The 20,300-nt window shown below is 38.2% G+C and overlaps 1 protein-coding gene across 1 annotated transcript in view; it reads left to right on the top strand.

Moving 5' to 3' along the window:
- ANAPC4 (anaphase promoting complex subunit 4) overlaps positions 1–18,476 on the top strand; it is a 35,728-nt gene extending 17,252 nt beyond the window's left edge. Inside the window, exons 16-28 of the mRNA XM_025290230.3 lie at positions 1,818–1,873; positions 4,577–4,623; positions 7,760–7,816; positions 8,147–8,203; positions 10,006–10,099; positions 13,908–14,005; positions 14,574–14,635; positions 14,715–14,753; positions 14,853–14,954; positions 15,914–15,988; positions 16,829–17,002; positions 17,670–17,793; positions 18,149–18,476. Of these exons, the coding sequence (XP_025146015.1) occupies positions 1,818–1,873; positions 4,577–4,623; positions 7,760–7,816; positions 8,147–8,203; positions 10,006–10,099; positions 13,908–14,005; positions 14,574–14,635; positions 14,715–14,753; positions 14,853–14,954; positions 15,914–15,988; positions 16,829–17,002; positions 17,670–17,793; positions 18,149–18,364 (1,201 nt within the window). The 3' untranslated portion in view covers positions 18,365–18,476. The remainder of the gene's footprint in view (positions 1–1,817; positions 1,874–4,576; positions 4,624–7,759; positions 7,817–8,146; positions 8,204–10,005; positions 10,100–13,907; positions 14,006–14,573; positions 14,636–14,714; positions 14,754–14,852; positions 14,955–15,913; positions 15,989–16,828; positions 17,003–17,669; positions 17,794–18,148) is intronic.
- Positions 18,477–20,300: the final 1,824 nt, after the last annotated feature.

The following is a 20,300-nucleotide window of genomic DNA, read 5'->3' as shown; positions in this document are numbered from 1 at the left end:
ATGCTGCTGCATATTTTATTATGGCAGTCCTGTCTTTTCATTACTAAGTGTTTTCTTATTTGTTTACTCATTTTTCAAAGCAGCGCTCTTGCTCTGTAGATATGACATTTCATGGCTCTCTGAGGACATTAATTAGATTTTTTAAAAGTCTTTGCTGCTTCCTGAATTATCTCCTGTTTATATGTCACTTTGCTGTTTGTTTTGGTCTCTTGTTGCAAGCTTTCTTCAAAAACCTGATGCCCGATTGTTTACTCATATTTATTTATTCCTGAGGCAGTTTAAAGTTGCTTGGAGTTGCTGGGTGCAGGGTGGACCAGAGCCAGCACGAGTGCCAGCGCATGCGGGCCTGTGCTGTGCCCCTCTGTTTCGGTTTGTCCTCCTTTGCCCAGCCCCAGACGTCATCTAATGTCTTCTGTTGAACTTGATGTTTCTAAGGACCGAGTGTCCCCGGGGTTCTGCTGGCTGGATGACTCCGTGCTGCTCCCTCTCTGAAGTGCCTCACATGTGGCCACTGCTGTTGACCTTCACCAGTCACCAGTCTTCTGTCTGCTTTTGAGATTTCTGAAACTTAAAAAAGCTTTTTTTTCTATCATCTTTTTGTATGTGAGTTTATAACACATACACCCCTCCCCACTGTCGTTTTAATGGAGTTTAGAATATAGATGTGTGTGCTCAAAGAACGGAGCAGGAAGGAAATGACATTCCTTTTCCTGAATGTTGAATAATTTTTTGGTTCTGCATATTTGCAGAGAGTAAACTTAAAATACTAAGTTTTCTCTGATCATGTTTTAATATGAATGAAATGTTGTTGATTTAACTTCTTCCTCCTTGGAGATAAGTGAAATATCGCATTATTTTAGATTATAATGGAGAAACTGAGACAGTGAGAATTTTAACATTAGCCTATAACAGATCAGTGATTGCCTGGGGTTGGGGTGAACTGAGAAAGACAGGAATCTTTTTTTTCCCCCATTTTTGCTGCAGGAGAATTTTGATCGTGGTGCTTGGTAATGCAAGAGATGTCACAGTTTTTTACGTCAGGTGTTGTACTGTGTACAGAAAGGTTAATGATACTGACCTACTTCTCCAGTAGTATTATGAGACTTAATGCTTAGAAGGGACTTTGAGATTTAGGGGTAAAAAGGGCACATATTATTTGCTTAGAGTAATTATCTTACAGATGTGAGCTTAAAGAGCTTTTAAAAAAATGATATCCATTTCTATATTCAGAAACAGTTTCATCAAAGTGTAGATGACTTCCACTTATAACGCTTAATCTTCAGGGCACATTTGTGTAAAGCCCAAGGAAATTCGATTTTTGAGATCTGTTACTGTAAGGATAAAAATATCAACTTCCATAAGTAATGTCTTATTGATATCAGAGGTAATGGTAATAATGATTTTCTGTTATGGTTGATATTTTTTCTTCTTACTGATCAGTGATTTTTTTTTGAAAACTGAGAATAGTGCTGAAAACTGTTTTTTGTTTTTTTTTTTTATTTCTTTTGGTTCCAAAGTTAGAAAAGGATTTCATACTTTACTGAATGCTTGGAGAGACTATTACAGTTTGTGGCAAGGATGTTATGACCAGTTAGAATCTGAGTTATTTGGTTTATTTTTGAAAAGAATCAGGATTTGCTCTTTTGAGATTTTATTTTTAGCTATGTGTTTGATTTGTTAAATCTGTTCTAAAGCTTTAAATGTCATCCAGATAGGCTATACTAGAACAGTAAGGATTATTATATTCCACAGTAATTGAACAATGATATATGAACCTCATGTGATAATTTCATTTCTGATTTATTTTTGTCTTTTAGAGTTATAGATAGCAGTATGAAAAACTTCAAAGCATTTTTTCGGTGGCTGTATGTGGGTAAGTTAATTGAATGAAGCATTCTTGTATTTTTAACACTTTTGAAGAAAAAAAGTGGGAATATCAATTTGGAATATTCAATTACACTAGTAAAATTTTAAATACCTGTCAATGTAGAGAGAATAGTTTAAATGACCCCACTTACACACTTCACTCAGTTTAAGCAGTTTTCAACACATGGCCAACTGTATTTCTTCTTTATGCCCTCCCATCCCCGCCCCCACAGATACAACTTCTAACATTGATTGTCTCTATCACTTACTGATAATTGACCTTTTTTTTACTCTGTAATGTCTCTTAAGGTTCAAATAACATTTTTTAATCTCTACTTTGTATTAGGCACTGTTAAGTGTTAGATTTGGAGTGGAAAGGGGGAGAGAAAATAAGACAAAGCCTCTGCCTTGAATAGTTGAACTCCTGTTTTATACTTTGATCTTCTGTGTCTAGATCTGTGCCGTTCATTATGGTAGCCACTAGTCAGTTATGGCTGTTTAAATTAGTTGAAATTATGTAGAATTACATATGCAGTTCCTTAGTCATGCTAGCCGCATTTGAAGTGCTCAGGAGCTGCTTGTAGTTAGTGGCTACCACGTTGGCCAGCACAGAACTAGAACATTGCCGTTATCACTTCTACTGGACAATGATGCCCTAGCTAAATAGATTGCAGGTGCACGGAGTCGGACATGACTGAGCAACTTCACTTTGACTTTTCACTTTCATGCATTGGAGAAGGAAATGGCAGCCCACTCCAGCCTTCTTGCCTGGAGAGTCCCAGGGACGGGGGAGCCTGGTGGGCTGCCGTCTATGGGTTCGCACAGAGTCGGACACGAGTGAAGTGACTTAGCAGCAGCAGCAACAGCAACAGCAGCAGCAGCAGCAGCAGTCCTTTCTTTGTGTCTCCGCATCTCTTTGCATTTGTATGTAATTAACAAATAGTTACTGACATGATATTAAATGTTTTAATGTTCATCCTACAGAGTGTGCATATTTTATGTATGTAGTCCATTTGTACTGCTATTTTTGTGACCTCTCTTAATGTCTTTGAAATAATTTAGCATCCATTTCCTTCCAACACATGGAAAATTTAGTTGTAAATAGAATTTATTCCATAGTTCTTAAAATTCTAAAGAATAAAATAGAAAGCAAATTACCTGTACTGTGCTAATATCCTTTTAAACAAATGCCCAAATCTTTTTTTAGTTGATGTTTTTAAAACGTGACTTTTCATATTTGTTAGCCTAATATAATTGCTTTTAATAAAAAAATGAATGCAGTCAGTGGATGTTGACATTTAAAATTCTTGGATTTTTCTCAAAACCATACCAACACTAGCCAGAATGGGGAGCCAGAGTATTTATCAGGCCAGCCTGTTTAATATCAGAGTTAATTAGAATAAATTGCAATGTTCAAATTAAATGAAACCTTAGAAGTGACTTTCTATTAGAGAAATAGTAGCTTGGTTTTACTTATAATTACTGGAGTAATTAGGCAGTTTATATTCTTATTGCATGTCCTAACTGTAATAAGAAGCTGCATTAGAAGATAAATGAATTACCACTCAATCCTTATCATTAGAACAAAGCACACTAAATTGATCCCTGGGTCGGGAAGAGCCCCTGGAGAAGGACCTGAAAACCCATTCTGGTTTTCTTGCCTGGGAAATCTCCTGGACAGAGGAGCCTGGCAGTCTACAGTCCATGGGGTTGCAAAAGAGTTGGACAGGACTTAGTACTAACAATAACAAAACAAACACTGGATTGGAGAACTGGAGACCTAGCTGTAACTGGATGCTGCCACTAGTTAGCGCTCTAACCCTGGTTTGCTCTTTTGTAAAATGCAGTCTCCATGAAGGCAGGGATTTATTTATACTGCTTTGTTCCCAGTACCTGTATTGCGCTCAGTAAGTAATTTTTGAATGGATAAATGAATGAATGGAACTAGATTATGGCTGTTTTTTTTTTTTTTCAGATGAATTAGAAGTCTGAATTAATTAAAAACAGTTTCTTAAAATAATCCCTATTTGCAGAATCATGTCTAACATGCTTTTTTTTCCCTGACCAAACATTAGAAGCATATTCAAACACTATGCAAAACACATGCAATATATTTCTTCACTTAGGTGGATGTAATATGTATAGAAAATACAGTATTGATGAAGACACCCCATGAAAGGACACAAAGGGTCAACCACAAATATTAAAGAAGGTATATAAATACATATATACACATATATAAGTGTGTGTATACACACATAAATCTTAGTGCAAGCATCTTCATGTGGCAGAAAAGCCCAAGGGGAAGAAACACATCTGTTTGGCATTCTAAGGCTTTTGGAGGAAAGAAAGAATTGCCTGCACATTTGAAGAGAAAAAACATGACTAAGTCAGGAGGGATTCCTGCACATGCAGTCTTTGCTAAAGGCAGCAGTTCATTTTGTTTGTCTGGAGTGGTGATGGGTTGTATTGAAGGAGAAAAGGAAAAATGGTTTAAGATGGCTATATCAACCATTTTGAGCCTAAGAATATAAATCAAGTTCTTCACTCTGTAGTTCTTAGAAGAAAAATAAGTTTTCCTTGGTGACAAGAAGCTGTTGAAAATAGAAAATGTAGTCCAGTGAAATACATTTAGACTTGAAATGCATCTATAATTAAAATTATGTTTGGAGTTTCCCTTTAAAGATAGTTTTAAACTTTATATTTTCAGCAATGTTGAGAATGACAGAAGACCATGTACTTCCCGAACTGAACAAGGTAGTATATAATAGTATTTTTCCTATATGTGTTAATATTGCCCTGGTTGAGCTCAGCTGTGCTGGTCATCTTAGTAGTCTTATGCAGTTATTGTTAAGAGATGTTAGGCTGTAGGCACAAGAGAGAGTCCTACTAAGCCCTTTTTTTAAATTTGCATGTTTGATATTTTTTATCTCACAGTATAGTTTTATTATGGCTAAGCTTACCATTTTCATGTTTGTATAAGATTTTATAGTCTGTATAACATAAGGTATTTGGATTCCTTATTTTAACTTCCTAAAATCTTAAATGCATTTTTATTTTCCTTGAAAGCCTAGTATTTAGATATTAGTACCTATGTTCATGTCTGGTGAGTACCAGTTTCTTTCTGACTGTAATAAGGATTGCTACTGTGACAAGTAGCAATGGAATCTCCTTCTCGGAATATCTTACAGAATAGGGCAGAATTCCCTTTTGGTTCCTGCAGCTCACTCATCCTCACCCCTCCCTAAAGTGTGATTCACGTAGATTAGGTGGTTTTCAGTTCAGTTCAGTTGAGTTCAGTCGCTCAGTCGTGTCCGACTCTTTGCGACCCCATGAATCGCAGCACACCAGGCCTCCCTGTCCATCACCAACTCCCAGAGTTCACTCAAACTCACATCCATTGAGTCGCTGATGCCATCCAGCCATCTCATCCTCTGTCGTCCCCTTTTCCTCCTGCCCCCAATCCCTCCCAGCATCAGAGTCTTTTCCAATGAGTCAACTCTTCGCATGATGTGGCCAAAGTATTGGAGTTTCAGCTTTAGCATCATTCCTTCCAAAGTACACCCAGGGCTGATCTCCTTTAGAATGGACTGGTTGGATCTCCTTGCAATCCAAGGGACTCTCAAGAGTCTTCTCCAACACCACAGTTCAAAAGCATCAATCCTTGGGCGCTCAGCTTTCTTCACAGTCCAACTCTCACATCCATACAGGACCACTGGAAAAACCATAGCCTTGACTAGACGGACCTTTGTTGGCAAAGTAATGTCTCTGCTTTTCAATATGCTGTCTAGGTTGGTCATAACTTTCCTTCCAAGGAGTAAGCGTCTTTTAATTTCATGGCTGCAGTCCCCATCTGCAGTGATTTTGGAGCCCCCAAAAATAAAGTCTGCCACTGTTTGCACTGTTTCCCCATCTATTTCCCATGAAGTGATGGGACCAGATGCCATCATCTTCGTTTTCTGAATGTTGAGCTTTAAACCAACTTTTTCACTCTCCTCTTTCGTTTTCATCAAAAGGCTCTTTAGTTCCTCTTCACTTTGTGCCATAAGGGTGGTGTCATCTGCATATCTGAGGTTATTGATATTTCTCCCCGCAATCTTGATTCCAGCTTGTGCTTCTTCCAGCCCAGCATTTCTCGTGATGTACTCTGCATATAAGTTAAATAAGCAGGGTGACAGTATACAGCCTTGACGTACTCCTTTTCCTATTTGGAACCAGTCTGTTGTTCCATGCCCAGTTCTAACTGTTGCTTCCTGACCTGCATGTAGGTTTCTCAAGAGGCAGGTCAGGTGGTCTGGTATTCCATCTCTTGAAGAATTTTCCACAGTTTATTGTGATCCACACAGTCTGAAAAAATGGGGAGTATTTAAATTAGTCTTAGTGAACGAGATAAGTAAGGGATCACAGCTTTTATTGAAGTAGGTCTTTTGTGCTGTGGGATGACTGGCCTTGCAAACCAGGGATGTTCACATTAGCTGTTTCTCTGCCATCACTCTTACCTTCACTTTGGGAGATTCAATATGTTAGTTTTTGGCAGAGACCTCAATGTGTAATTTTTGGAGGGCTGAAAAACTGGGATAGGGAGAAATTGGGGTCATTAAAAGAAGCAGAGGCCAACACTGAAGCAAGCAGTGTTCTCAGGTTGCCGCCCTTAACCCAGATTGAGGTTATTTATCTGAACAGACGTCTTCCACTCCCAAAGGAGGGACTCCACACTCATTCTTCAGTTCAGTTGCTCAGTCATGTCAGACTCTTTGTGACCCCATGAACTGCAGCACGCCAGGCCTCCCTGTCCATCACCACCTGCTGGAGTCTACCCAAACCCATGTCCATTGAGGCGGTGATGCCATCCAACCATCTCATCCTCTGTCGTCCCCTTCTCCTCCTGCCTTCAGTCTTTCCCAGCATCAGGGTCCTTTCCAGTGAGTCAGCTCTTTTCATGAGGTGGCCAAAGTATTGGAGTTTCAGCTTCAACATTAGTCCTTCCAATGAACACCCAGGACTGATCTCCTTTAGGATGGACTGGTTGAATCTCAGGAATCTCAAGGGACTCTCAAGAGTCTTCTCCAACACCACAGTTCAAAAGCATCAATTCTTTGGCACTCAGCTTTCTTTATAGTCCAACTCTCACATCCATACAGGACCACTGGAAAAACCATAGCCTTGACTAGATGGACCTTTGTCAGCAAAGTAATGTCTCTGCTTTTTAATATGCTGTCTAGGTTGGTCATAACTTTCCTTCCAAGGAGTAAGCGTCTTTTAATTTCATGGCTGCAATTACCATCTGCAGTGATTTTGGAGCCCCCAAAAATAAAGTCAGCCACTGTTTCCATTGTTTGCCCATCTATTTGCCATGAAGTGATGGGACCAGATGTCATGATCTTAGTTTTCTGAATGTTGAGTTTTAAGCCAACTTTTTCACTCTCCTCTTTCACTTTCATCAAGAGGCTCTTTAGTTCCTCTTCACTTTGTGCCATAAGGGTGGTGTCATCTGCATATCTGAGGTTATTGGTATTTCTCCCGGCAATCTTAATTCCAGCTTGTGCTTCTTCCAGCCCAGCATTTCTTATGATGTACTCTGCATATAAGTTAAATAAGCAGGGTGACAATAGACAGCCTTGACATACTCCTTTTCCTATTTGGAACCAGTCTGTTGTTCCATGTCCAGTTCTAACTGTTGCTTCCTAACCTGCATATAGGTTTATGCATTAGGCATAACATAATAAATAGCCTTAGACCATGAAGAGATCTCTAGCTGTTGGAGTTGCTGATTGGAAAAGTGGGTTTAAAATATTTAATACATGGTTGTCACATTTATTGTTATATAATTTTTTATTAAGAAGCTTTTCTTTATCTTGATTTGTTTTCTTTATGCTCCTTTTGGATTTGATAGATGACTCAGAAAGATATCACATTTGTTGCGGAATTTCTTACTGAACATTTCAATGAGGTAGGAAATTGGCATTTCTATAGTGTTTTTTCAACAATAATTACAGTAAATCTGGATAATGGTAAGAAGTAATCAAATTTAATCCAGTTTAAGCGACCTTCTAGCAATTATGTATGCTTTTTCAACTACTGAACTAATTAATGGCAGTACTTATTTATTAAATGTAAAGCATATAAATTGAACTTTGTGTTTGTGTCTTACCATCCACAGAAGAAAAGAGTAACTGCTACTAACAGCTTTCTTAAGAAGTAGAGTTTTTGGTTAAAATGTAAGATTATTTTTTTCTTTAATGAGTTGACTTAAGAATTAAACTTTATTTATTCTTTCTAGGCTCCAGATCTTTATAATCGAAAAGGAAAATATTTTAACGTTGAAAAAGTTGGTCAGGTATGGGCTCTGGATTGAATCTAGTTACTAATTTTTTAAAAATTAATTTTAAAATATTAGCAGTGTTAGTCTTTATTATACAAAACTTTCTGAAAGTAGCATAATGCCAAATTATATAGTAGCCCTCTCCTTTTACTAAAATCACCAAAGAGTAGCTTTAAACTTTTGGGGGGTCTTTGAACCCTTTATATTAAAGTTATTGAAAACTCCCAGAGAGCTTTTATGTGGGTTATGTCTATGAATAGCATATATTATTAGATATTAGAAATTAAACAGAAAAAAATTATTTATTAATTCACTTAAAAAGAACAAACCCTCTTTTCATTACATGTTAAAATGGAAAATAACTATTTAACAAAACAAAATTATGTGAAGAGTGACATTGTTTTATATGTTTGCAAATCTCCTTGATGTATGGCTTAAGAGAAGGCAGCTGCATTTGTTCTGTTGTGATGTGTTGTTTGATCAGAAAGCCTGGTTTTACACAGGTGTATAGTTGGAAAGGCAGAAATATTTTAATAGCTTTTTAGAAAATTGTGAATATTCTTTGATACTACACCAAATTCTGACAAACAGTAGTATCTTAAATTAGTTCTAGTGTGGAATCTACATTGCAACAGTAGACTTTCCATATTATGATTCATTAAAATTTATTCATCTGCTTTTCACTTTGGAAGGATCTTGTTACCCTGTGCTTGATTTTGTAATATCATATATTGATCTTTGGGAAAATACTGATTCACTGAATTACAGAGATCTTCCGTAGGCTGATACCTTTCTTCATACAGTATCCAAAAGTCAGATTTTGTTAATATCATTACCAATCTCATCAGACAATCTTTAACTACTATGAGGCTGTCAAGCACATAGTAGCAGATATGGGTTTTCCAAAATTTTAATTTTTGCTTGAACATTTAAATTTTATCACTGACAACAAATACTGTCAGTCATTTTGCTTAAAGTGACAGGATCCCTTTCTTTAGTTTCAAGAAAATATCTGCCACATACCCAAGAACAAATAATCAGAGTTTGCCAGGAGCAACAAAGACGTGCCTAGCTTGACTCAAGTGCGTTTGCATAAATGCTTTTCCTCATGGTAACTGTCATGCTTTGGTATGCAGCGGAAGTGCTTTATTCATACTTCCAGTTCTGTCTCTCAGAATATTAAAAAGATTTTGTTGAGATTTAATAAGATTAATAATTTTAATAGCCTTATCAGAGATCAGTGAAACTGTATGTGGCAAAAAGAAATCTGGTGACTACTAGCATGGTTTGATTCTTGGTGGCAGTGCCAGCAGTTGTCCCCACCTGTGCTTTTGACCACCAGGGCAGATGTCATTACAGTGGAAAAGCAAATAATAGCTTTATACCATTATAGAAATAGTAATGACCTCATGGATCTTGGAAAGCATCTTGAAGACTCTCCGAGTGGTGTGGACCACACTTTGAGAATTACTGCCATGGACTAGATTGACAGTTGATAAACAGTTGAAAATTAATTTATAAACTTGAATATCTAAGTTTAACGTATGTAATGTTAAAAGTTCTATTTTCTATGAAAATAGAACATGATACTTAAACTCAATTTATGGTTTCTATGTCTGTTGCATTCTAATCTTTTAGCAGTCTGCACTTTGTTCAGTAGCTTGGCATTTAGTAAATTTTGGTCATCTCACAGAATAATGTGGTTTCAGAGGACTTGACAGTAAAAATAACTTGAGTAGAATAGTGTTAAATATAAGCAATTTTAGAGCCTAATTCTTTGGTTTACAAAGCTGAAATGTCTAATTCTCTATTTCCAGTACTTGAAAGATGAAGATGATGATCTTGTGTCACCCCCTAACACAGAGGGAAACCAGTGGTATGACTTTCTTCAGAACAGCAGCCACCTTAAAGGTATTTCATGAACCAAGCAGATTTGGGCCATGTTCATATTTATTTGAGACCACTACCTCAGCAAGTGTACTTGCTGAATACTTATTTAAGTTCTTTGATTTGTCTTTTTGTGTCCATTTTATTTGATTAGAGAAACAGGAAAATAATAACAGTGTATGATATTACCATGTTCAAAAACACAGTATGTTAACTGTGATGTAGTAAGATTGCTTATTTTAAGTATCGTCTGTTATAAAAAATAGGATATTGGGAAGAAAACTATACAGCCTATCAGAGAAGTCTAAGTCAGTTCCAATTTATTAGCTTTTAAAAATGTATGATGCTTTTAACTCCTATAATAATGCGTCACTGTATTCTCCTGAGGTGGCTTTTTTTTTTTTTTTTAACTTCTTATGCCTTTTGTTCTCTGGATTGTTGATACAGTAAAATTTTATTAAGCCAACATTATTGGGGATGCAACACAAAATAGCAACCATTATGTATCAAAACTTCTCCATTTTAGATGAAAAGATGTTTAAAGCATCTATTTCTTTGCTTTCTCAAAGAGTAATTTAACCAAGATTTAGCTGTTTCTTAGATCCTTGGGGTAATAGCCACCTGCTGCTTCAGTCGTGTCCGACTCTGTGCGACCCCATAGACGGCTCCCCTGTCCCTGGGATTCTCCAGGCAGGAACACTGGAGTGGGTTGCCATTTCCTTCTCCAATGCATGAAAGTGAAAAGTCAAAGTGAAGTTGCTCAGTCGTGTCCAACTCTTCGCGACCCCATGGACTGCAGCCCACCAGGCTTCTCCGTCCATGGGATTTTCCAGGCAAGAGTACTGGAGTGGGTTGCCATTGCCTTCTCCCTGCTAACTTGAGAGCCTGTGTTTTTAACTGCAGTCAGTAATAATCTCTGCTTCTTTCTGTTTGCTGTTTATCTGAATGAGGAGTGAGTGGGAGAAGTAGAGAAATCTCAGGCGCAGAACTTTGCTTGTTGCTGTCTTGATTTAACCCTAGAAGTCCACATTCTTTTTCGGAGCAGAACATGTCTTATATTGCTTGAGAGTCTTCAAGATCACCAGAGAGATGTATTAACATAAGTTAGTATTGAATGGAGGGATAATAAAAGTACAGCTGACTCCGCTCATTTATTGCATTGAATCGGGATGCCCACGGAGTGAGGAACGATGCCTGGGGAGGCTGCTAGCAGTGTGCGAGCAGTTATGGCACCAGGACCCTGTCACTGTTGGGCTCGTATCCATCCTGAGGACTTTGGAAAAAACTGGTCCTACCCTTTTTTCTCCCCACATCTTCTGTAGCTGAATAGAAAGGCCTAACCTTAGTTACAGGCCTCATATTTAACTTCAAATTAATTCCATCTCTTAAGATGTTAGAATGTGACTTCAGACCAGCTCATTAATCTCCCAGTTTCTTTGTAGAGTATCAAGTAGTACAAATTGTCACTACATATCTTTTAAGAAACCCTTGATGAAACTTCTTCCTAGAACTTTGCAAAAATCAAGTGCCGAATACTCAATGTACATACCTTCGCAGGGGAGGTGAGAGTTGGTGTCACATGTGGGTGAGAGTGGATGTGCTGGAGGCAGGGCTGCCTGGGCTGGGGACCTGCCCTGCCACTTGCTGGTGTGTGGCTGCGGGCACATTGCCTGACCTCTCTGTGCCCCAGTGTTCTCTTCTGTAAAGCGAGGTGATCACAGTGCCTCCCTCAAAAGCGGTTGTGAAGGTTCAATAAGTTAATCTAAGTGGAGCACTTAGGATAGTGCCTGCCACATAGCACACAAGCAGTCAGTGTGCATTTGAAGTGTTTTTACTCAAAACACTTCTGACTCCAAAGTGAGAGGATTCTTTTCCTCCTGAGATCGTCTCTGATACCACTTGGGTATCCCACACTTCGGTTATGACACTAACTCTGCAGAGTTAGCTCAGACTCCAGGGTTCAGGGCTTAGTCCCACAAGACTGCCCCCACTTCAGAGTTCTGTCACCAGTACTGGGTTCCCAGGTTACCCACATTTCTATTCCACTTCACTACAAATTTGAGGGTTCCCATAATTCAAATTTAATAATTTGCTAAAATGGCTCACAAAACTAAGAAACACTTGACTTACATTTACCAGTTTATTATAAAGAATGCAATTCTGGAATAGCCAAGTAGAGTTGCACATGGGGTGAGGGATGGAGTGGGGGACATCCCCTCTCCAGAGGCACAACCCTCCCAGCCCCTTAATGCAGGCATCAATCCAGAGCCCCTAGCTCTGTCATCTAGGGGTTTTGTGGAGTTTTCATTATGTAGGTGTGGTTAACTTACTGGCCATTGGTGACACTTCATATTTTCCCTCCATTGTCCTTAGGATCCCACACTGTATTGAGTTGTGTCTTCTTAGTCTTCTCCAATCTACGATAGCTCCTCAAGTCTTTCCTTATCTTTTTATGACCTGATTTGATGAGTACTAGTCAGGTTTTTTTTGGGGGGGGTGCACAGCGCTTCCCTGGTAGCTTATATGGTAAAGAATCTGCCTGCAATGTAAGAGACTTTGGTTCGATCCCAGGGTCAGGAAGATCCCCTGGAGAAGGGAATGGCAACCCACTCCAGTATTCTCGCCTGGAGAATCTCATGGGCAGAGGAGCCTCTTGGGCTATAGTCAATGCAGTTGCAACTAAGCAACTAACACACACAGTCATTTGCTTTGTAGAATGTCTTTCAGTTTGGCTTGTTGATGTTTTCTCGTTGTTAGAGGGACTCAATGCCAGTTTCTCTTTTCTACCTGGTTGCGGGATGGGGCTGAAAGTTCCAAGCTTCTAATCAGGGCTTGGTCTTTATGGTGACCAACCTGCATCCTGAAGCTGTCTAGGGGCTCTTTAAAACAGAGGATGCTCCTATCATCATTATCACTCAGGAAATTCCAAAGGTTTTAAAGAGTTCTGTCCCAGGAACTGGCAACAGAGGCCAAGTATCTTTCTGTGATACCACAGCATCTGTCACCTGCTGGGAGCTTAAAATGTTAACATGATTAAAAACTCCTTTATCCAGCATAGCTGGGGCAGGAGGTGCTATGAGGGAGGCCAGTAGAGCACAGTGGAAGAGGGTGGGCTTGGGAGTGGGACCCGGGCTTGATTCAGAGGTCTCACTTCTTGATCATTCTCACACTGGGTGATTGCCTAAACCTCCTAGGGTTCATTTTTTTAAAGAAAATTAGTAAAATAAACAGTATGATACTTCTTTTATACAGCTGTTGTAAACAATAGAAATAACAGATATAAAAAGAATCTAGCATACTTGGTGTCAGTAGTTGACAAATTATATATTACTTTCTACTGATAAAAGTACCCTTTTCAGAAATGAAGAGCTTATTTTCATAGCACCAATTTCTTATCTCCTCTTTTTGTTTTCACCATCATACTCTTCCAAAATAATACTGGGTTGCTATTGTTACACCACTGTGGCAAAGAAGAGGGAAGAGTGAACTTATTTCATTGTATGTCTTCTGGTTCTCAAGTCATCCTTTTCTTCTTATAGCCAGCGGAAGCATACTGTTGGATTTTGGTGGGAAAAATACAAGAATAGTAAACTGCCCGGACTCAGCTTGTAGTAAGCGTGGTGGTTTTCAGTGGGCTGGCCGCCAAGGATGTTGCAAAGCAGGAGGCCTTGGTCGCCTTTAGTGAGTTTGTGTGAAGGTACAGGCGAGTGGCCAGGGAGAATTCACCATCAGATACATGTGAGGGCTGGCTCTAACAGTAGGTTAGTTTTGCCTAGCTATCTGGTTTGTTATAGCTTTTTGTTTTTTTGTTTTTGTTTTTGTTTGAAACCAGAAAGTCCTTTGCTGTTTCCTTATTATCCTCGAAAATCATTGCATTTTGTGAAAAGGCGGATGGAGAACGTTATTGATCAGTGCTTGCAAAAGCCAGCAGTAAGTTTGAAAGAAATGCATGTTTTTGTATAGGAGCAAGAATATCTACAATATGTGGCTCATTTATGTAAATGATCATAATTATTAAGATGAACCATATGAAAATGCTGATACTCAACTGTTTTTGACTAACAGAAGTGTCAGTTTCATATGATTCACCCTAATATTTCCTCTTACTGTTGGTTTCTTACATAAATTAAAAAATAAATACATGGTTATTGAATATGTTGGCATCTTTAGTATTTTATTGATCCCCAGAACAAACTTATTATAAATGATCTTAGTTACAGAGCTGATCTGTCTGTTAACTGCTGAAGGATGGATGACTGATGCTGTGAAACTTAAAAGAGATGGTTTTTCACCTGCCATCACTTATCTCCAAGGTCCTTTGGCACTCAGAGTTTTTTCTCTTCTTTACTGTCGTGACTGTCATTAAAATTTCTTGCATGAAGGTTTGGTGCATAGATGAATTTTCGCTAGACTTAAACAGTGATGATCAATCACTTTCTGTGGAGTATTTATTTCTGTGTATGTACATGCTTTAATTATATTTTTAAATCTTATTTAGGATGTAATTGGAAAATCAATGAATCAAGCAGTATGTATTCCATTATATAAAGATAGCAGAAGGTAATTCTGTTTACTTTTTGGGTGGTATAATTCAACAGCCGATTAAAATTTTTCTTACCTTTCTTTTCTTTTGTTTTAGTGAGGACTCCACACGTAGACTATTCAAATTCCCTTTTCTGTAAGTGTGTGTTTCTTCCCTGTCTTCTGTGAACAATGCAGTTTTGTTGTATAAATTGATAGCTAAATGTCATGTTTTGACATTAACTTTTTTCCTTAGGTGGAATAATAAAACCTCAAATCTACATTATCTTCTTTTTACTATTTTAGAAGATTCACTTTACAAAATGTGCATCTTAAGAAGACATACTGATATTTCCCAGTGAGTATTAATCTGAAGTTTGAATCAAGGAGATAAGATTCTAATATTTTTAATAATAAAACATACTGCTTCCCTCCCCTCCATTTCAGCTTTTAGTTAAGCTACTTTGACTTTAGACTTGCTAACTTAACTCTTCTAAGTCTTTATTAAGGTGGTAATGCCAAATTAGGAAGCTGTGTAATCCCTTTTAATTTTAGATTATTTAATTTTGTACTGGTATATAGCTATTACAAATAGGATTTCTTTAGGCTTAGGGAAAGTATAACAGCAAAACAGTTGGTATTATATCTTGTGAACTTGTGGAACTTCAGAATTGTATTTGGGCTTCCTTGTAGAAAGGATTTTTCCCTCAGGTTTAGTGTTCAGTTCAGTCTGTCAGTCGTGTCCAACACTTTGTGACCCCATGGCCTGCAGCACGCCAGCTTGCCTTTCATTAAACAAGAGGCCTTGCCTTTAGAGACTTCTTTTGAGAATGCAAATAAAAGTTTTGAAAGATAAATCATATTCAGAATGTCACTAGGATCTTAAAAGGTTTTAAATCTAAACCAAAGGAAACTTTCTGAAACCAAGATGTAGCCCAAGAGAAATAATTTGGGTCTGTGGCCATACCACCCTAAACGCACCCGATCTCCTGTGATCTCAGAAGCTAAGCAGGGTCGGGCCTGGTTAGTACTTGGATAGGAGAAATAATTTGGTTGTCCAAACATCCTCATTTTGTAAGGTATCTTGCTGCTTTGGTGACTGTGAGATTTTAAACCAAGTTGTAATTTTGATGTTAAGTTTGTCTGTCAGGGATTTGCATTAGTTATCAGTATTCTAGAGTGAGTGTTACAGTATTTTGGTCTGGGGTTTGGCGATATGTAAATGTAATGACAGTCATTTTTTTTCAAGCATATATAGATTATTGCCTATCCAAGTTGTTCTACAAAGTCTCTCCCCACCCCTCTTCTTTCTTCAAGATCTGTAAGTAATGGACTAATTGCTGTTAAATTTGGGAGCTTCACATATGCCACAACTGAAAAAGTGAGAAGAAGGTAAATCTTGAACCTTGTCTGGATGAGCTGTTTATATAGTAAATACAAATCAGTTACAGTGATGATATCCTTAGGCCTTCGTCACTTGCAACATAGGGGGGCTGGGTTGGTTATGTGTTTTATACTCAGAGGGTGATTTGACATACAGTTGAAAAGAACCTTACTGGCCTGCAGGAATTTCTGTAGTATGGTTTCCTACAGTTAATACTTCTGAAGTCTCTGTCCCCTAAGAAAGTAATGTGATTGCAGGGGGCAGATGGCTAAAGGTCTTCTTATGACCAACAGAGATGTGAGGTGGTGGTGTCCTTCTTACTGCTCTGGGGTTTTCTTAGGTTAAGTGTAACAATACCGATATCATCTGGAGGCTTTGCAAGAGAAGGAGCTGACACTAATCCTAAACTTATCCTTTTCTTACTGTTTTCCTTACGTAAAGGAAGTTCTTTGAGGTTGTATCTTTTCATATGTAAATCTTATTTTTACTTTTCATTCTCGTTAACTTTGATTACTCAATATATTTATATGGTGTCATTCATAGAATTTCCAGAGGCTTAAGTCCTGACCATTGATGTCAAGAATTTTCTGGCACTATGAATCAACCTCACAGATTTTTCTTTTTCCATGATTACCTGTTTTCAGGGCCTAGTTATATTTGTGAATAATCAGTACCATAGGTAACTATGACTTTAGCGTAAACTAATGATATATTTTAAATGTTACTGCATAGAATGTCAACTTGACATTTTCATTGTCAGTTTTTGGTTTGGTACCAGTGTAATGCTGTATATATAGTATTTTCTCAGTCGTGATAACTTTGATATAACGGAACTCACTTAATTCTAGCACCTACAGTTGTTTAGATGCCCAGTTTTATGATGATGAAACAGTCACGGTAGTCCTTAAAGACACTGTAGGACGTGAAGGAAGAGATAGACTCTTGGTGCAGCTGCCACTGTCCTCAGTGTACAACAGTGAAGACTCGGCAGAATATCAATTCACTGGGACTTACTCTACAAGGTAACTCATATTAGTAAGGTTGTCTTTTCTGATAGAACAGTTAAATGTTCTTTTTTTAAAATATATATTGTACATTATAGTTCTTTAGGTATGATAAAATCAACTGAGCAGAAGTACTTCTATTTTCTTAATTGAAAAAATACTGGCTTCAACAGCTCTCTTTTCCTTTTGCTTTGTTAGTAAATCAAGAATTTTTGCTGGAAGAAGGTGGGGAATTATTTTGTGTGGAGAATAGCACTTCTGTTTTCAAGGATGACATTATCCCTAGTTTGTAGTAGAATTATTTTAGATTTGTCTTTAGTATTTTCCTTTCAGAATTAGGACCTTAATAGCCACAGGAGGGGTTCAAGGTCACTTCCAAGAGCTACCTTTAGATTGAGATTTAAGTAAGCAGATCTCTAATTTATTAATAAAATGAGTTCATTTGCTTACCTTAAAAGTGAATCAAAAACCTTATTTTCTAAGGTTTCTGCTTTAATAAAATAATTTGGTCCATTTGGAAGTGCAGTGTTTTCATAGAATATAGTATCACAGCTTTTTTATACAATAGCTGGGAGAATTATGTTGGAAATGGGAATGTTGGTAGGAATCAAACCCTGATGCCATCCCTAGTAAACGAGGAGAAGAGCCTCGTTTCACTCCTGGGTCGGCTTTCTTCCCTCTTTAGGCTAGATGAGCAGCGTCATGCCATTCCCACCCGCACCATGCACTTTGAGAAGCACTGGAGACTACTGGAAAGTATGAAAGCACAGTATGTTGCTGGGAATGGTTTTCGAAAGGTGTCCTGTGTGGTAAGTGTTTACAAACTGTTACTAAGAGTAAAAGCAGTGGCAGGATCTGTAAGGGCCTCTCAGTGCAAACATTCTGTGATGTAAAGCTTTTATTGATTATGAACATGTAGTGGTCTTAGCTATTTAGGTCTCTTGTTCTAAGAAAGCTTACTAAGTAATTATTAACTGTTTTAGATTTTATTAATCTTGAAATTGTCACTGTATATGTGGAGTACAGAATGAAACCTGAGTTGAGTGATTTTGTTGTAAGTTGATGGGAAAATAATTTTCCTATGAAACTACTCTTCAGATTTCTGATTTTTAATATATAATATATTAAGCCATTTAAATTTTCTTTATTTGGCCTTTTCTTTAGTTAAGCTCAAATCTCCGTCATGTGAGAGTATTTGAAATGGACATAGATGATGAATGGGAGCTTGATGAGTCTTCAGATGAAGAGGAGGAGGCTGGTAACAAGCCTGTAAAAATAAAGGAAGAGGTGTTGTCTGAGTCGGAAGCAGAGACCCAGCAAGCTTCAGCTCCAGAGATGGTTATTAAAGTAGAAAAACTAGACCCCGAGCTAGACTCATGATCTGGCTTGCCTTTATTTTATATGTTCTCATGTCAGGAAGGACATAGATGAGATCGAAGATGTGTTGGACCGCTTAATTTTCTTTACAAAATAAACAGTAAATTTTCCTTGAGTTTTTTATTCTGCTTCTTCTCTTAATGGTATAACCACTGTGAGAGGCTTTCTCCTTTTACCGAGATTTCTTTTTAATACTGGGTGCAGCTGCTGCTAAGTCGCTTCAGTCGTGTCCGAATCTGTGCGACCCCATAGACGGCAGCCCACCAGATCCCCAGTCCCTGGGATTCTCCAGGCAAGAACACTGGAGTGGGTTGCCATTTCCTTCTCCAATGCATGAAAGTGAAAAGTGAAAGTGAAGTCGCTCAGTCGTATCCGACTCTTAGCAACCCCATGGACTGCAGCCTACCAGGCTTCTCCATCCATGGGATTTTCCAGGCAAGAGTACTGGAGTGGGGTGCCAACTAGTGTTAAAGAAAATATAAACTGAATGTGAAGAAGTTTAGTCTTTTCTGTCAAAAGGTAGTATCAGGAATCATCCCTATGTCAGGAAGAAGTTACCTTTAGTCATTTATCGCTGGAAGTTTTGATGCATTTAGTACTTTTAAACTGCAGGCAACATTTATTTGTATTTTTCTGTCTTCCCTTTCTAGTTCATTTTAGAGCAACAGAATGCTTTCAAAATTACATTTGTTTTAATTAATTTATTTTTATTGAAGGATAATTGCTTTACAGAATTTTGCTGTTTTCTGTCAAATCTCAACATGAATCAGCCATAGGTATACACATATCCCCTCCCTTTAGACCCTCCCTCCCATCTCCCTCCCCATCCCATCCCACCCCTCTAGGTTGATAAAGAGCCCCTGTTTGAGTTTCCTGAGCCGTACAGCAAATTCCCCTTGGCTATCTATTTTACATATGGTAATGTAAGTTTCCATGTTACTCTTTCCATACATCTCACCCTCTCCCCATGTCAATAAGTCTGTTCTCTATGTCTGTTTCTCCACTGTTGCCCTGTAAATAAATTCTGCAGTACCATTTTTCTAGGTTCTATATATATGTGTTAGAATATGATATTTATCTTTCTCTTTCTGACTTACTTCACTCTGTATGATAGGATCTAGATTCATCCACTGCTGGGGTCCAACCCCGGTGGATCCAGGGAATTCGAAGCGGGGACGGCGTCGGTGAGGATCAGGAAACAACTGCTTAATTAAACATTAATTAAGGATATAAAGAGTGGTTAAATAAGGATAGCTAAGTGAGGAAATTCAGTGGAGAAAAGAGGCTGAATAACTTGGTTTACGTGGAAAGCTAATAAAATTCCAAAATAAGGAATTTGCGTCACCTGCGTAGGCTGCAGGCATGCTCCTGTTCTCCCGAAGGAGAGGAGACACTAAGGCCTCCCTGGTCAGATCTTAGAAGCCCAGACAAAATTAGTAGGCTTGACGAGCCTCCCCATCCCAGATGGGAATTCAGCCAGAAGGTGAGAGAAAGAACGACATGGGGAGACCAAGTTTCGGTGAACAAGACCCGCACTTTATTTTCCAAAGTAGTGTTTGTACTTCAAGTTGTGCATAGAGGACAATGGGGGAAGGGGTAGAGTCATGCAAGGACAGCAGTCTTTGATCCTAATCGAAGCCAGGCTTTCAAACTTATCATATGCAAAAGTTTAGGTGATTTACATCATCTTCTGGCCAGGAGGCCTGTTAACATTTTAAGATCCTTTCTTCAGAAAACTTATTTTTCTCTAAAGGTGATTATTCTAAAGTCAGGCGCACCCTCCAAAAGCATTAGATAAAGTTGCATTCCTATAGGGCAAAGGTGTGGCGGGCTATAACAAGAAAAGAATTAACTCAAGGGTCCAAGGTTACAAACATTAAAGCTACTATTTACATTCCTATACACCAATTATATTAATCAATACACTCCCAGGGACACA

Source organism: Bubalus bubalis, chromosome 7 (assembly GCF_019923935.1).
Source record: "Bubalus bubalis isolate 160015118507 breed Murrah chromosome 7, NDDB_SH_1, whole genome shotgun sequence".
NCBI classification, from domain to species: Eukaryota; Metazoa; Chordata; class Mammalia; order Artiodactyla; family Bovidae; genus Bubalus; species Bubalus bubalis.
The sequence above is the reverse complement of the archived record's forward strand: the minus strand, read 5'-3'. Positions and strand labels throughout refer to the sequence as shown.